Genomic DNA, 16575 nt, shown 5'->3' with positions numbered 1-16575 from the left:
CTGCACTCCACAAATAACAAAGAAAACAAATACAAGTAGGGGTCAGTACAAAACACGGGTACTGAGTAGATATCATCGGCCAACTCAAAATAGAAAACAGTATATATCAGATAATATCATAAATCAACTACAATACTCAACGTGTAGCAACAACAAGTTCTATAATCATTAATAAACACCGCCAAGTTCACACATGAGGACTCAAGCCTCAATACCATACTCTTTTGGGAATTAGGTTCATTAGATTGAGTATATTAACATCTTTCAAGATTCTTTATCTTTATTCCTCTTGTGTCGGTACGTGACACTCCGCTCCCCTACTACTATGTGTCGGTACGTGACACTCCGATCCCCTAATTCTACGTGTCGGTTCGTGACACCCGATCCCCCAATTCTACGTGTCGGTTCGTGACACCCGGTCCCCCTAATTCTACGTGTCGGTTCGTGACACCCGATCCCCTAATTCTACGTGTCGGTTCGTGACACCCGGTCCCCTAATTCTACGTGTCGGTTCGTGACACCCGGTCCCCCTAATTCTACGTGTCGGTTCGTGACACCCGATCCCCTAATTCTACGTGTCGGTTCGTGACACCCGGTCCCCTAATTCTACGTGTCGGTTCGTGACACCCGATCCCCTAATTCTACGTGTCGGTTCGTGACACCCGGTCCCCTAATTCTACGTGTCGGTTCGTGACACCCGATCCCCTAATTCTACGTGTCGGTTCGTGACACCCGGTCCCCTAATTCTACGTGTCGGTTCGTGACACCCGATCCCCTAATTCTACGTGTCGGTTCGTGACACCCGATCCCCTAATTCTACGTGTCGGTTCGTGACACCCGATCCCCTAATTCTACGTGTCGGTTCGTGACACCCGATCCCCTAATTCTACGTGTCGGTTCGTGACACCCGATCCCCTAATTCTACGTGTCGGTTCGTGACACCCGGTCCCCTAATTCTACGTGTCGGTTCGTGACACCCGCTCCCCTAATTTCATTCTATTAATTCATCAATCCTTCTTTATACCAAGGCATCATCAACCCCATTACTTTAGTTCATCAAGCCTTCTTTTATACCAAGGCATCATCAATCTCATTAACAAAGTAGATTAGGGTTTTTCAAGATTTGGGATTCAATAGCTTCATCATGCTTATTTTATCACAATTATATACAAAATCACATCATGCATGCACACAATTAAGCATATAGAAGGGTTTACAATACTACCCAATACATATCATTCGCTATTAAGAGTTTACTATGAATAGCATAAACCATAACCTACCTCCACCGAAGATTCGTGATCAAGCAAGCAAATTCCCCAAAGCTTGTGTTTTCTCTTCGTTCGTTTCTCTCTTTCTCGTTCGACCCTCTCTCTCTCTTTGTTCTTTCTATTTTTCTTATTCAAACCCTCTTTCTTTTACCCTAATTAGCATATAATTAAGTATAAAGATGGCAATAATATCCCACTAATTAACTCAAGGTTACCTCTTTTAACCCCCAAGTAATTAGACTTATTAACATTAACCCACTAACTTTATAATTAAAGCAGGAATAGTCCAAAACGCCCCTTAAATTACTAAACAGAAATCCGACCCAGCCTGGGATTACGCAGTCTGTGACGGCCCGTCGCGCCTGCGACGGTCCGTCCTGCTGCTCCGTCACAGAGTTCAGAGACTCAATTTCACTGAAGAGTCTGTGACGGTCCGTCGTGCCCACGACGGTCCGTCCTGCCATTCCGTTACGAAGTTCAGAGAGTCGATTTCAGTACCCAAATTTCAGAATTCTAAGTGTTTTGGAACGAGACCCCCACGACGGTCCGTCGTGCCCATGACGTTCCGTCGTGGGATCCGTCGACTCAGCCAGTTTTTCCAGAAATAAAATCTGCTGCTCAAAACGACTAAACAGGTCGTTACATTTGGCGTCATTTTTGCAAAATTATTATCTGGGATTATTTGAGGCAAACAATTTGCAACTATCATTTTCATAGGTAAATTTGCAAGTAATGAAAAATAAATTATTTTTAATTTATTTGAAAAAAAATCCCAAATAAACTTTTTTGTTAATCCAATAAGAAATAATTGCTTAAAAAATTATTTAAAAATAATTTTATATGTGGTATTATCTGAGGACTTATATTCTAAGAGTTTTTTTGAAAATTTATTTCTTGAGAATTTACTTAGGATTTTTTTTACTTTGTAGAATTATTTTATTATTGTGAATTTGATTGGAGATTTTTTGAGGAAGGCATACTTGAACTTTTTAAAATATAATTTGACTGGAATTTTTTTTTAAAAAATCTAAGAACTTTTTTAATTTCAAAACTTTCAAGGAATATTTTCTTTAAAATATATTTAACAAAATAAAAATTACAATAATATAAAGTATATCAATGACATCAGAATGAATTTTATTGTTAAATATTTACTCTACTTTTATATTAAATAAATTATTATACAATATCTAATATGGTGTTGAAATATTACTATAAATGTCATTTCAATATTTTTAATTTATCACAAAAAATCAATGATGCGATTTTTTTTAAATAAAAAAAAAGAATTAAAATTATGTGACTAGTTATTTACCCAAAAAAAATAACTATCATAAATGTAATTAATTTTGATTTAATATTATTTATATTAAATTGTGTTTTATTGATGAATCAAGCATTATATTAAAGTACATAAAAATTCGATGATATACATTACTAGTGTGAAGTTTAATTACCCTTCATTCATAAAATTATATCAAATAAAATAGAGATAATGCACAAGTACCCCCTTAATCTATGTCTGAAATCTTAGATACACATTTATATTATACTAAGGTCCTATTACCCCCCTGAACTTATTTTATTAATAATTTTCGATCCCTTTTTGGCCTACGTGACACTATCTTGTGGGTCCAATGCTGGTTGACTTTTTTTCAAGCTAGTGCCATGTAGGCCGAAAAGGGGTAGAAAATTACTTAAAAAATAAGTTGAAGGGGGTAATAGGACCTTAGTATAGTATAAGCGTGTCGCTGAGATTTCGAGCATAGGTTGAGGAGGTACTTGTAAATTTTTCCAATAAAATATAAATAAACTTTACTTGTATATCTAATTAATAATTTTATAAGCATTAAAGATGACATAAGTTTTCTCTATATAGTAAGTTATTAAATGATATTCATTTTCAAATATATAATTAAGTACGTTAAAATATAATTAAAATTAAAAATACCACAAATACCTAATAAGATGTAACAACCCTTTTGGTCGTTTTTAAGTACTAGAGCTTTTAATTTCATAAAATTCTTTTCGATAGATTTTATGGGTGCTTTGGACTATTCGTAATTATAATTATAAAATTAGTGGGATAATTTTAATAATTTACTAAGTTAGTGATTAAAATAAAAATACTAATAAAATAAATAGTGGGTCACTTTTATAGTTGGTTATATAATAATTAGGGAGTAAATATTTTGGTAAAAGAATAACGGTTTCATAAGACCGTGAACTTGCAGCAGCCAAAAGAACGCATAGAGAAATTAGGTAATCAAAGATTAAATCCTCGTAATTTTATAAAGGTCATGTTATTATTCTTGTTATATTATAGAGTTTAGTTGGGGAAAAGAAATAAATTGTCAATTTTATATTGTTAATGTGATATGTGCAGATATATATTGTTGCTGTAATTATTAGTAATGATTACCAAATTATTTTGACAGCACTTGGTTAGTGATGTGTGAATTGAAATATATAAGTGCAAGCGTATACGATTGAGATGTTGGCTGCCAGCGTGTCACTGGTTTGTAATCAGTGGCTTTCGTTTCTAAACAGTACAATTTTGTTATAATATTATAAATCAAATTTTGATATATTGGGATAGATAATTTAATATTGTGTATTGTATTAGTTCAATACCATTAAAATGTAGACTTACCCTTATACTTGAACTAGGGAAATTGACTATAGAATTTGGTGAATCTTGGGTCTAGGCTAGACATATAGTAACATAAGTGTCTACAGATCCGTTTACTTATAAATAATGCATGTTTAATAGATTGAAAATGTTCTCATTAAGGAAAAGAAAAACATTGGAGAAGTAGCTTGCCTGATTCCGGTTCTTCGGTGGAGGTAGGTTTTGGTTTATGCTATTTGATAGTAAACTCTTCATAGTGATTGATATGCATTTAAAGATACTGTGAAGTTATCTATGTACTTGATTGTGTGATTTTTTGTGATTGCATGATTGTGTGAATGTGTGGTCTGTGAATGGTCTGAAATTCTGAGACCGTAGAATTTATAATCTTGAACCCTCTCTATGAAGTGATGTCTTGAATAAAGAAGGTTGATGAAATATTATCAATGAATTGAGAAGTGATGATAATAAATGATAAATTAATGGTATTATTAGATCGGAGTGTCACATTCCGACACGGTATTCTTGAATTAGAGTGTCACGTTCTGACACGGTATTTTTGGATCGGAGTGTCACTTTCCGTCACGATATAATATGATCGAAGTGTCACGTTCTGACACGATAATATTAAAGTAAAACATATTGAATTAACGGAATGTACTCAATCTCAAAGAACTCAATCCCCCCAAATGATTTAGTTGGAGGCATGAGTCCTCATGGATGATCTTGACATTGTTGACTTATTACATACTTACTTTTATGTTGTTGACACTGGTTCATGTTCTTTGTTGCTTATCACCTGTTAAGTGCTATAGTTGAGTTCATATTATTATTCATTGTATATTAGTTTAGATTTTGGGTTGAACGATGATACCTACTCAGTACATGTTGTCCCGTACTCAGCCTACTTGTGTTTTTTTCTTCATTTTATTGAGTGCAGATACTGTACCAATGACTTCAAATTGCCCTCAGCTCTAGCCAGTCTCCAGCATATCAGGTTCCAGGGTGAGCTATTCATTCAAGCTCGTGTTGGATTCTCTTGTTCATGGCATGATGTCCTTAGTTTCGGACATGAAATATTTTATTCATTTACTTTGGTGTCTTTGATACTCTTAGACTTAGTAATTCGAGATTAGATGTCTTTGTTGTGATGACTTTCAGGTTTTGGAAAATGATACTTTAATAAATTTTGAAGCTTCCGCATTTTTTTGTTATTCATAGTTGAATTATTGGTATATTTTGGGGTTTGAATTCCTTGGTTCGCCCACCTAGGAGGTTAAGTGTGGGTGTCACTCATGACTCGAATTGGGTCGTGACAAACTTGGTATAAGAGCGTTAGGTTCGATGATCTCATCACACAAGGACAAGTCTAGTAGAGTCTTGCGGAACGGTATGTGGACGGCTTTACTTTTCTTTGAGAGAATATAAGACTTTACGAAAACTTCATTCCTTCTTTCTTTCGTGCTACTACTTGATTCCAATTGGTATCTAGGTAATACAAATTGATATCTGAACTTCTTCACTCTATTTCACATATGGTTCGGTATTGGAGTATTAGAAGTTGAAATAGCAACACTAGAAAAAAAAATGTGTCCTTGAAAATAGATATATTTTCTCAATTGACTACAAGGCATGTAATGACTAGTGATCAACATGATTTTTTTTTAAGTTCATAAAGTTGAAACCCTCATTCTTCATGGATATTGATTATGAAGATGTTTATGCTTTCATTGTTGATTGTTTTGAGATGTTTCATAAAATGAGTATAGTGTAGAGGTTTAGTGTTGAGTTTGTGACATACTAGTTTTGGGGAGACGCAAAATGTGGTGGTAGTCTCATGAATGTCGATTAGTTAAGGTATTATCTATGACTTTAAGGCAACACTTTTAGCTTCTTTATCCAGTTATATACCCCAAACTTTTAGCGATAAAAGGAGAGATGGTTTCTGAATATAGAGAAACAGAAGATATGTGTTGTAGCCTATGAGATCAAATTTTGTACGTTATTTATATATATGACAACATGCAAGAAGTTTCGTAAGGGACAACTAGAAATAAACATCATGACTTTAGATTATACAACTAGTAGAGTTTTCATAACATGAATGGGTTGTTTAGCGATTGATGAAATTATGTTGCACTAATTGAGGTCAGAATCTCTATTATGACTTCATAAATTGAGGGTATATAAAAGAGGATCATCGATGCTTACTTGGTTAGAGTTATTAAGTGTATTACTTTTGTCATTGACTTGATCTAAGAATTAAAGCAAATTGCTTGGGCTAGAGAGAGAACAAATTTGATGATGTTTTGCAGTCATTCAATGGGTAGAAATGTGTGGGGCTATTTGGGTACGATCTTCTCAATAAGTATGATGTGTTCTAATGATGGATTTAACGACCTTTCATGGTGCGGTACTAGTGTTACGTGGAAATGAATACATCGATTGTCAAGTGTGAATACTAACTACTTAAGGAATTATTAGTGGTATGACATGTTTAGATAACGAGACTCAGTGTTACTTTCACATTTGAGAAACTAACTAGTTTACTACGGACGCTTGGATTGCGCATTATTTTTTTCAGAAAATTTTTTGAGGTGAATCTTTGGTACAATATTAATACATTTAGGTTGTGAAAATGTATCTTGAGGGTTCTGAATGAGGATTGGTTATTTTATCTTAAGCTTCAAATGGTAGATCGATTACATCGATCTTATGTTGTTTACTTGGTAGTATGAGACATGTGGTCAAACTTAGTTCTTTAATTTTGAATATAAATTGAATTTCTCCATACAGACTGTTAGGCCAAGACGATAACCTTAGATTTGTCAAGCATTACTAAAATGAAATGGCAAGAAACTCTCATTACTTATTTAAGAAGGATTTTTTTTTTCAATTGTGAAATCTCTAATGGTAAAAAGAGAAAGTGATATATGACCTATATAATTCATGTTTGTTGTACTAGTATCAAAAATTTCTCATTTAGAATCAGTTTTAGTGGCAACAAAATCTTGAAAGTGTTTCACCTATTTTGATATCGAATTTAGTATTTGCTTAGAGTTGGACACTAGGCCTAATCCTACTTGAAAAAACACAACTGTATAAATAGAGGATGATCTAGAGAGAAAATTGAACTATTCATAGTATTTTCCTCGAAAGACATTAGGACATAAGAGAGGTTTTTAAGAGATCTTTCAACAAGAGAGAAGAGAGAAGAAAAAGATTTATTTTGCTGCATATTTTTTCTCTGACCAACAACCTTCAGATTGTGTTTCTCAGTTAATTAACCGTCGGATCGGGATAAAATTTAAAATAAGTGTTTGTGACATCTTGATGGTTGATTTGAACGATGGAGATTGGATTCGATTATCCGCAAGCTCATTTGTTTAGGTCCCGAACAGGAGTTGCGTTTGAGGGTGCTTGCATTAAAATTGTTAAGGCATTGTATTTATAGTGTGTATTATGAGGTATTTTAGTATAATATTTAATAAGAGGAATCTAAATTTAAGAAAATAGAGATGATTACAGTTTCTCAAGGATGATGGAATGACTACCGTTTATCGTTTTGGCAAAGTGAATGTGGTAGTAGATGCCTTAGGTTGAAAGACAATGTGTATAGGTAGTCTACATTTGGTACATATGGGAGAGTGTCCCTTGGTTATGGATGTCAAGTCCTAAGCCAATAATTTTGTAAGACTTGATACTTTAAAATCTGGTAGAATTTGACTTCCAGGGAGGTGAAGAAGTTCTTATTGGAGCATATCTGGGTTTGACAACTTTGTGATGAAAAATTATATATGATCCGAGACAATGTATAGCAACGAAAAAAAAACTAGTGAAGACATTCATGATGGTCAGGGAGTTTGAGGAGAAATGATCTTCTTTATGTTCTTAGGATAGGTTTCTCATGGCCCAGAGTAGGCCATAGAGTTGTCGATCAAAAAATTCATAATTTAGAGTTTTACATGGGGTTAGATTGCTCAAATTAAGATGGATGACTTAAGAATGATGCACAAGGTGTGATATAATTTTACATGGTTATTAAGAATTTAGAGTTGGATTAATACTACTCTATTGATGGGACTACATAGAATGTTATGATGCGTTACATAGATATTTGATGGTGAATAGAGATTATGAGCTTGTAATATACATAATAATTTGAGTGACCAAGAATTTTTCTTAGTGTTGTCATGAGGTATGTGATGGTTTAGAAGGGTAGCTAAAGCATGGTATGTGGAAGTGGTGTGAAGTTGACTTTGGATTTGATTTAATAGTTTTATCACGATGAAAAAGTACAATTAAATTTTAAATTAGTGTTATTAGTTTTGTTTGGGACTCGTACTTGTCATGAAATGCTTAATAGAAAGAGAGATATCCATAGTTTGAACATGTATTTGATAAGAATACTCTGATACTACTGATAGTTTGGGAGTAAGGTAGATGATCGATGTGGTTATGATGTTTTGTTAGTATTAAGTGGGTCGACTTCAGTGGATGTGAGGTTCGATAAATCAAGTATATGTGTGTGATCATAATAGGGACTAAATTGGTGATTGTGGGTAGCTAGGAAATCAAAGATATAGAAAAATGTTTATATGACACTATGGAAGGAGTATCTAGAGTTATTCGACTTTGATTATGTACTTTCTTATGTGACCAAATGCTTCATTCTGAGTGTAACTAGTATTGATATAGAATTTTATCATGGTTATGTGAGAAAGTATTTATCCTTGTGATTGTATTAAGGTCCTTGAAAACATATTGTGGACAAGTGTACGATTAACTTCGATAGTTATTGAAAATAGTTTTTGATTTTAATTGAGTTTACATTCAAAAATAGTTATCATTCGAGTATGAGATGCCCTAATTTGATATTTTTGAGATGAAGCACGGGATACCAATATTTGGAAGGAAGAGTCGCTCAGACATCTATCATTTTCACCTCGTCTTTCCTTTGATTATTCGAGGACGAACAATGGGTAAATTGGTATCTATTGTAACGATCCTTTTGGTCGTTTTTAAGTACTAGAGCTTTTTATTTCATAAAATACTTTTCTATAGATTTTGGGTGCTTTGGACTATTCATAATTATAATTATAAAATTAGTGGGATAGTTTTAATAATTTACTTAGTTAGTGATTAGAGAAAATACTAATAAAATAAATAGTGGGTCACTTTTATCACTTTTATAGTTGGTTATATAATAATTAGGGAAAAAATATTTTGTAAAAAGAATAAGGTTTCAGAAGACCGTGAACTTGCAGTAGCCTGAAGAACGCATAGAGAAATTAGGGAATCAAAGATTAAATCCTCGTAATTTTATAAAGGTCAAGTTATTATTATTATATTATAGAGTGAAGTTTGGGAAAAGAAGTAAATTGTCAATATTATAGTGTTAATGTGATATGTGCAGATTTATGTTGATGCTGTAATTATTAGTAATGATTACCAAATTATTTTGACAGCAATTGGTTAGTGATGTGTGAATTGAAATATATAAGTGCAAGCGTATACGATTTAGATGTTGGCTGCCAGCGTGCCACTGGTTTGTAACCAGTGGCTTTAATTTCTAAACAGTACAATTTTGTAATAATATTATAAATTAAATTTTGATATATTGAGATAGGTAGTTTAATATTGTATATTATATTAGTTCAATTTAAAGTTATGATAATTGGAGGAATGTAGACTTACCCTTATACTTGAACTTAGGAAATTGATAATAGAATTTGGTGAATCTTGGGTCTAGGCTAGACATATAGTAATATTAATGTCTACAGATTCGTTTACTTATAAATAATGCATGTTTAATAGATTGGAAATGTTCTCATTAAGGAAAAGAAAAACATTGGAGAAGTAGCTTGCCTGATTCCGGTTCTTCGGTGGAGGTAGGTTATAGTTTATGCTATTTGATAGTAAACTCTTCATAGTGATTGATATGCATTTAATGATACTGTGAAGCTCTCTATGTACTTGATTGTGTGATTGTGTGGCTTGGTTGTGTGGTCTCTGAATGGTCTGAAATACTGAGACCGTAGAATTTATAATCTTGAACCCTCTTTATGAAGTGATGCCTTGAATAAAGAAAGTTTGATGAAATGTTATCAATGAATTGAGAAGTAGTGATAATAAATGATAAATTAATGGTATTATTAGATCGGAGTGTCACATTCTGACACGTTATTCTTGAATTAGAGTGTCACGTTCTGGGTATTTTTGGATCGGAGTGTCACTTTCCGACACGATATAATATGATCGAAGTGTCACGTTCTGACACGATAATATTAAAGTAAAACATATTGAATTAACGGAATGTACTCAATCTCAAAGAACTCAATCCCCCAAATGATTTAGTTGGAGGCATGAGTCCTCATGGATGATCTTGACATTGTTGACTTATTACATACTTACTTTAATGTTGTTGACACTGGTTCATGTTCTTTGTTGCTTATCACCTGTTAAGTGCTATAGTTGAGTTCATATTATTATTCATTGTATATTAGTTTAGATTTTGGGTTGGACGATGATACCTACTCAGTACATGTTGTCCCGTACTCAGCGTACTTGTGTTTTTTTCTTCATTTTATTGAGTGCAGATACTGTACCAATGACTTCAAGTTGCCCTCAGCTCTAGCCAGTCTCCAACATATCAGGTTCCAGGGTGAGCTATTCATTCAAGCTCGTGTTGGATTCTCTTGTTCATGGCATGATGTCCTTAGTTTCAGACATGAACTATTTTATTCATTTACTTTGGTGTCTTTGATACTCTCAGACTTAATAATTGGAGATTAGATGTCCTTGTTGTGATGACTTTCAGGTTTTGGAAAATGATATTTTTATAAATTTTAGAGCTTCCGCATTATTTTTGTTATTCGTAGTTGAATTATTGGTATATGTTGGGGTTTGGATCCCTTGGTTCGCCCACCTAGGAGGTTAAGTCTGGGTGCCACTCATGACTCGAAGTGGGTCGTGACATAAGATATATTATCAATTATCGATTATAGCTTTTTTGCACTTTAAACCTATAAATTTATTTATATTTTCAATTATTTATTTTTAAAACTTTGTAAGTATAATTAAAACTTTGTCTATGTTTAACATGCTTAGTTATAGACATTATCTCATAGGAAGTGTAAGCATAAAATTTTCATGAATGTTGAGTGAATAATTGTCATGTTTTACTTTTTAAGAGTCAAATTATATGAACTTTAGCCAATGTTTAAGATATATTTTATTACCATATTGATATGAGATAAAGTAAGAGTACTTTTGAAGAATTTATGAACATTTAAATGGTATTTTAAATACTCAATTGAATCAATTGAATTTTGCTTTAAAAATTAATCAAATTGGAGAAAAACACTAAAAAAATTAATGTAGTGTCATGAAATCTTCTGTCCCACATCAAAAAAAGACACCAAAAATTTAGCATTTATAATGCTATGACTTGAAATATTAGTAGAATGAAATTTTAAGGAGCAACTATAAATGAGTGGGCATGGAATCCTTACGGGGAGTTGGCATAATGAGGGCAATTAAATTGAATTTCATGGGTGGGTAGTTGTGTGAGAAATATGGATATGGATAGGTAGGTATAGGTATATATGTATCTTCCTGGCTTTATTTGTGAATAAATTGGTAAGAAAATTCATTTTTATCTTTTGTATTTTTTGCAAGAAAAATTGAAATTTGTAGGAAATAATTACCTAGGAAGGTTTTACCTTCGGACTGCAGAAAACTTTTTTTTCCTGTGAATTTTCATAAATAATTCCCCTCATGTAATTCACATTTTTCTTATAGTAATTCCGAAAGCCCATATGGGTTCATTAATGTCTTACCTACTAGAAAACCCAACCATAGACTCACCACCCAATCCATTTGCGGATTGCTATAGTTCTCATCTTGCTCAGATTCCATTTGTGACTGGCATACCCTAGAATTATATTCTACCCAAAAAAAAATTCTGATCCGACTTTTACATCACTTTATTAAATGCATACCTAATAAACCAAAAGAAGTCTTAATCAACCCTCGAAACAATACAACAAAATAACTTTTAGCGGCAATAAATATGGACATTAATAAAGTATACTAAAGTCTTTACCGGTATTAGTTAACTGTCATTAGAACCAATGTCGGTAAAAACTTTAGGGACATATACAAAGAGTGTTAATTGCCGCTAAAAATACATATTTAGCTGTAATTAAACTATTATCGTTAATTAATTGCCACTAATAATCATTTTTGATATAGTGAAACATTAATTTTTGAAACTATTTAGCGGCAATTAAGCTATTGTCGTTAATTAATTGCCACTAATAATATTTTTGATATAGTGAAAAATCAATTTCTTAAATTATTTACCACCTGATAGATCTTTTTGTGATCCATCTGGTGATCTCCTTGGCTCTTAGGTAAGTAAGCGCCACCTTGCAATAAGTATCATGAAACCAATTTTTGATTTGAACATCAAACATAAACTGTTTATTTAAAAAAAAAAGAATTGAACTGAATATAACTGAACCTGAAAAGATAAAAATATGATATAAATAAAAAGCAAGTTAAGATGGGTGCTTAGCTCCCTTCCAAAAGACTTTTTAACACTGACACAAAACAACAACAAAATATAATACTAAGTATTGTTGTATTCAGAAATCATAGTAGAACTAATTTTGCCAGGGTGATTGATTTTGATTTTGATTTTGATTCTGATGATGATGATGATGATGTTGATGTTGATCAAATGAAGCAGGAGCAGCAGCAGCAGAAGAAGAACCCATGTTATAATGAAGAGCAGCAGGTGGTGTAGTAGTACTGAGAAAATCCCTGTGATGTGGAAATGCTCTAAGTCCCAAAAAATCTCTTGTCAACCCTTCATTATTTTCTTTACCTTGTCTCATCAATTGCGCGCCGCGACCAAATCCATCATCAAAACTAGTACATGGCAAAGAAGGTGCAGTAGTAGCCATCATGTTTTGCATGTCATGGACTTGTTCCATGAACCCAGGGGTGACACTCGCACCAAAATCATGAAAAGACGTATTACCAGTAACAAAATCAGTGTTTGTATTATTATTATTATTATTATTTTCAAATGGATGATATTGACGTGACGCTATATCACCACCTCCTGCTCCTGATCCTGATCCTGACATTGCAATGCCACTTGCTGTACTGGTAGTAGGACTGAAAAAAGTTGTGGCGCTCATGTTATTAGCAGTATGAGAAGAAGAAGTTACTCCAATTTGTGCTGCTTTTTGTAGCAATGCAGTTGCGCTCATATGAGGAGGTAGTGCACCGAACATGTTACTGCTATTGCTATTAGGGTTTTGAATGAATAACTGAGAAGAGAGGTCGTTACTTTGTTGTTGTTGTTGTTGTTGTTCTTGTTTCATTTGGAAGTTTTGAAGTGTATGAAGATTAAGGTGATGAGAAGTTGAAGAATTTGGTGGTGGGATTATTGTTCTTGAACTTTCTTCTGTTAAAGCATCACAAAAGGCTCTGTGTGTAATGAAACTATCCCTCCTGTGTAAAAAGAAAAGTAAATAAAGATATCACACATGATGAATAGTTGAATGAATATTAAGAGTACTACTACTAATAAAAAGTGCATGAGTACTGCTCTCTTTTTTGTGTTTTTCTTTCTTTCACTTTTATCTCTTCTAGCTTTAGAGACATCACAATTATTATTATTATCAGTTGTAGTAGTAAAATACGAATCTGCAGTGAAGTTTTTGTATGCAAATTGCTTTTGCAGCAAGGTGTGGGACCCTCAATTATCACTCTCACATACAGACACACAAATGGACAAACTCATTTATTCAGTTGTACACATGAACTTACACACGTGAACTTTGCTAATTGATTGATGTCTTTTAGATAGTTTTGATTCAAAATACTATAGGTAGCTGGCTAGAGTTAAGTAGATATTAATTAAAAATGAATTAGTTATGCAGAAATGTACGTTATATACAGATCAGTTATTATGTATTAGTCATTTAATTTTGCATAAAATTATACATAAATTTCCTCGTAATTAATTAACTTATACTATATTACTTAATTATGCAGGTTTATAAATTGCAAACCAAATCGTTTGTTAATTTTATATGTAATCCTAACTAAACCAACACCAAACATGGTACTATTACTTATGTAAATTCTAATACATGTGTGATATTTTTTATCAAAGAAGGATTGTAGATAAAAAAAAAATCAATATCTATATTCTAATAAGGAGAATGTAGAAATATTTTTACATATAAAAAAAATCACTCTTTTATAATTAGAAATAATATGGCCACCTTAAAATTTAATTTTTACTTTTACTAAAATTATTTATAATCACGTAAACATTTAAAATTTATTTATACCACACATTTCAAAATTCTTCTTCTTTTAAAAATCATACAATGCAGGTAAATTGGGTTCTTCATAGATATTATTTAAAGGAGCTTAAAGACAAATAAGCTAAAATTATTGAGTAGAGTAAATTATAATATCATGTGAAAAAGATAATCATTAAAAGTTGGAAATAATTATTTTAATCAATTAAAATTTGAAAAACAATTAACATAGACATGCACAGATGATTACTACTGTAGATGAGAGAATATATACCTAGAGAAAAGTGTTCCACAATCACATCTATACTCTCTTGTACCACAAATCTTAGAGTGAGCTTTCCAATCCGATTGAACTGCATAACGTTTTGAACATTTTTCACATTTCCATTTTTTCTCACCATGTTTTCTACAAAAATGCTTCTTAATCCCAGTCAGATCCCCTAATGCTCTTGATGGATGATGATGTACACATGATGCTTCTGGACACACATATACTTTCTTCTTCACTTCTTTATTGCTTCTTTGCTTTAATTTCCAGGGCAAATTATGTCCTCTTCTATGCAGTTGAAGATTTTGATCTCTTTGAAATCCTTTGTTACATATCTCACATACAAATCTATTGGTTGCCAATAGACTTCTTGGAGATAATGCTACAACTTCTGCTTCTGGATCTAATACATCAGCAAAAATTCATTAATTATACTCTATATTCTTTATGTCCCATAATTGAAACTTCAAGATTCAAATTCAAATTTAGTTGTCAATAATCAACCACTAAAAATATTTAAAAGACATATAAAAAATGATTCTCACGAAGGAATAACATATAGTTGACTCTTGAAATTTCAACCGTGCGACGACGAGTAATTAATAGTATATAGTTACCTGGATTTCCTGGTAGATTTCTCTTCTTCTTGTTAGGAGGTGGTTGGGTTTGAATGTTTTGTAGTTGTGGGTAGAGAACATGACTACCAATTTCAATTCTATTGTTGGTTGAAGATATGCTTGCTTCATTAGATGCACTTGTTAAATTTGACATACTATCATCTCCTAGCATACCTTTTATCATTCTCTCATAAAAAATAAAATAAAAGTATAGTAGTTGGTGTAAGTAAGAGATGTAGTTTGTTGTTTATGTATATATATATATATATAATATATTTGGCTGCTTTGTCTGAAACCCTAGAGATGACAAAAGGTAAAAGAAGAAAGAGGAAAGCAAAGAGTAATAATTAATAGTTCCCTATCTTGTTCAAGAAAACTAAAGGTCTGAGTGAAAGCTGCTATATAGCTAATAGCTAGCTAGCAAGATTATATTCAATAAAAGCCATACATAAGAAAACAAATGAAACCAAGCAAAATTATAAGATTCTTTTTTTTTTATAGATAATAATAAAAAAGGAAAATTAATTAATTTTCAAGAGAGAGAGAAAGAAGAGTTGTGGATGAGAAGGTATAGTCATATACCCCATCAAAACCATAGCCAAAGGGGAGGAAGCTTGCTCTGATGTTACATTTTGTCTTTTCCTCTATTCTCTTTCTCAAATATCAATCATACAAATGTTACCTCTTTGCATTATTATACTAATTTCCTTATTTCATTCTAATCCTCTTTTAGGTGCAAGTTTTATTTTATCTATATTATCTATTTTAAAATAAGTGGTGTTTATAACTTGAACATATTTCTTAAGGAAATTACGTTTTGGGAAAGTAAGATGCATTTTCACTTACTCTAATACATACTTTGAAAATAACATATTTCTTTTGTTTCATTTTATGTGGCACCATTTAATTTGGTCTGGTGTTTAAAAAGAGAAGGAAGATTTTAAATCTTATGGTCTAAAACAATCTTTAGATAATTGCGCAGTTGTAAATCATCTAAGTAAGGGCAAAATGAGAATTTTAAAGTTAAATTGTTTCTTGTTACAATATGTTTACTTTCTTTTCAAAACGGACTAAAAGAGAAAAAAAATGTCACATAAAATAAAATGAAGAGAGCAGTTATTTAGTAGTTTCTTGATTGCGTAGAACTCTTCTTTATTTAAATAAATAAAGGTGAAATTGTAAAACGCCACTTATTTTAAAGCGAAGGAAGTTGTATCTAGCATATTTTATCTTTGTTAGAATTTGATCTATATATTTGAGCGTTTAATGGAAGTGCTATATGATATGGTTGTGGTCTTAACTTAATAAGCTAATCAAAATGGATCATTTAAAGGAGTGCCTAGCATCCTAGGCAGCCAAAACTACACCAAAATGTCCATTTTTAAAACATATATATAACACTCCATAGCTATTCAGAGAAAAATAATTACAAAACACC

General features: G+C 32.3%; 1 protein-coding gene across 1 annotated transcript; it reads right to left on the bottom strand.

Annotated features, from left to right (window-relative positions):
• Positions 1-12421: 12421 nt before the first annotated feature.
• Positions 12422-15559, bottom strand: LOC107028987 (protein indeterminate-domain 12-like). The gene is made up of 3 exons (XM_015230255.2): positions 15138-15559; positions 14527-14923; positions 12422-13431 (listed from the first exon to the last, which is right to left on the bottom strand). Exons 1-3 carry the CDS (start codon positions 15319-15321, stop codon positions 12573-12575), a joined length of 1440 nt encoding a protein of 479 aa, XP_015085741.1. The 5' UTR covers positions 15322-15559; the 3' UTR covers positions 12422-12572.
• Positions 15560-16575: the final 1016 nt, after the last annotated feature.

The sequence above is a fragment of the Solanum pennellii genome, chromosome 8 (assembly GCF_001406875.1).
Source record: "Solanum pennellii chromosome 8, SPENNV200".
NCBI classification, from domain to species: domain Eukaryota; kingdom Viridiplantae; phylum Streptophyta; class Magnoliopsida; order Solanales; family Solanaceae; genus Solanum; species Solanum pennellii.
This window is presented reverse-complemented; position numbering and strand designations above follow the sequence as displayed.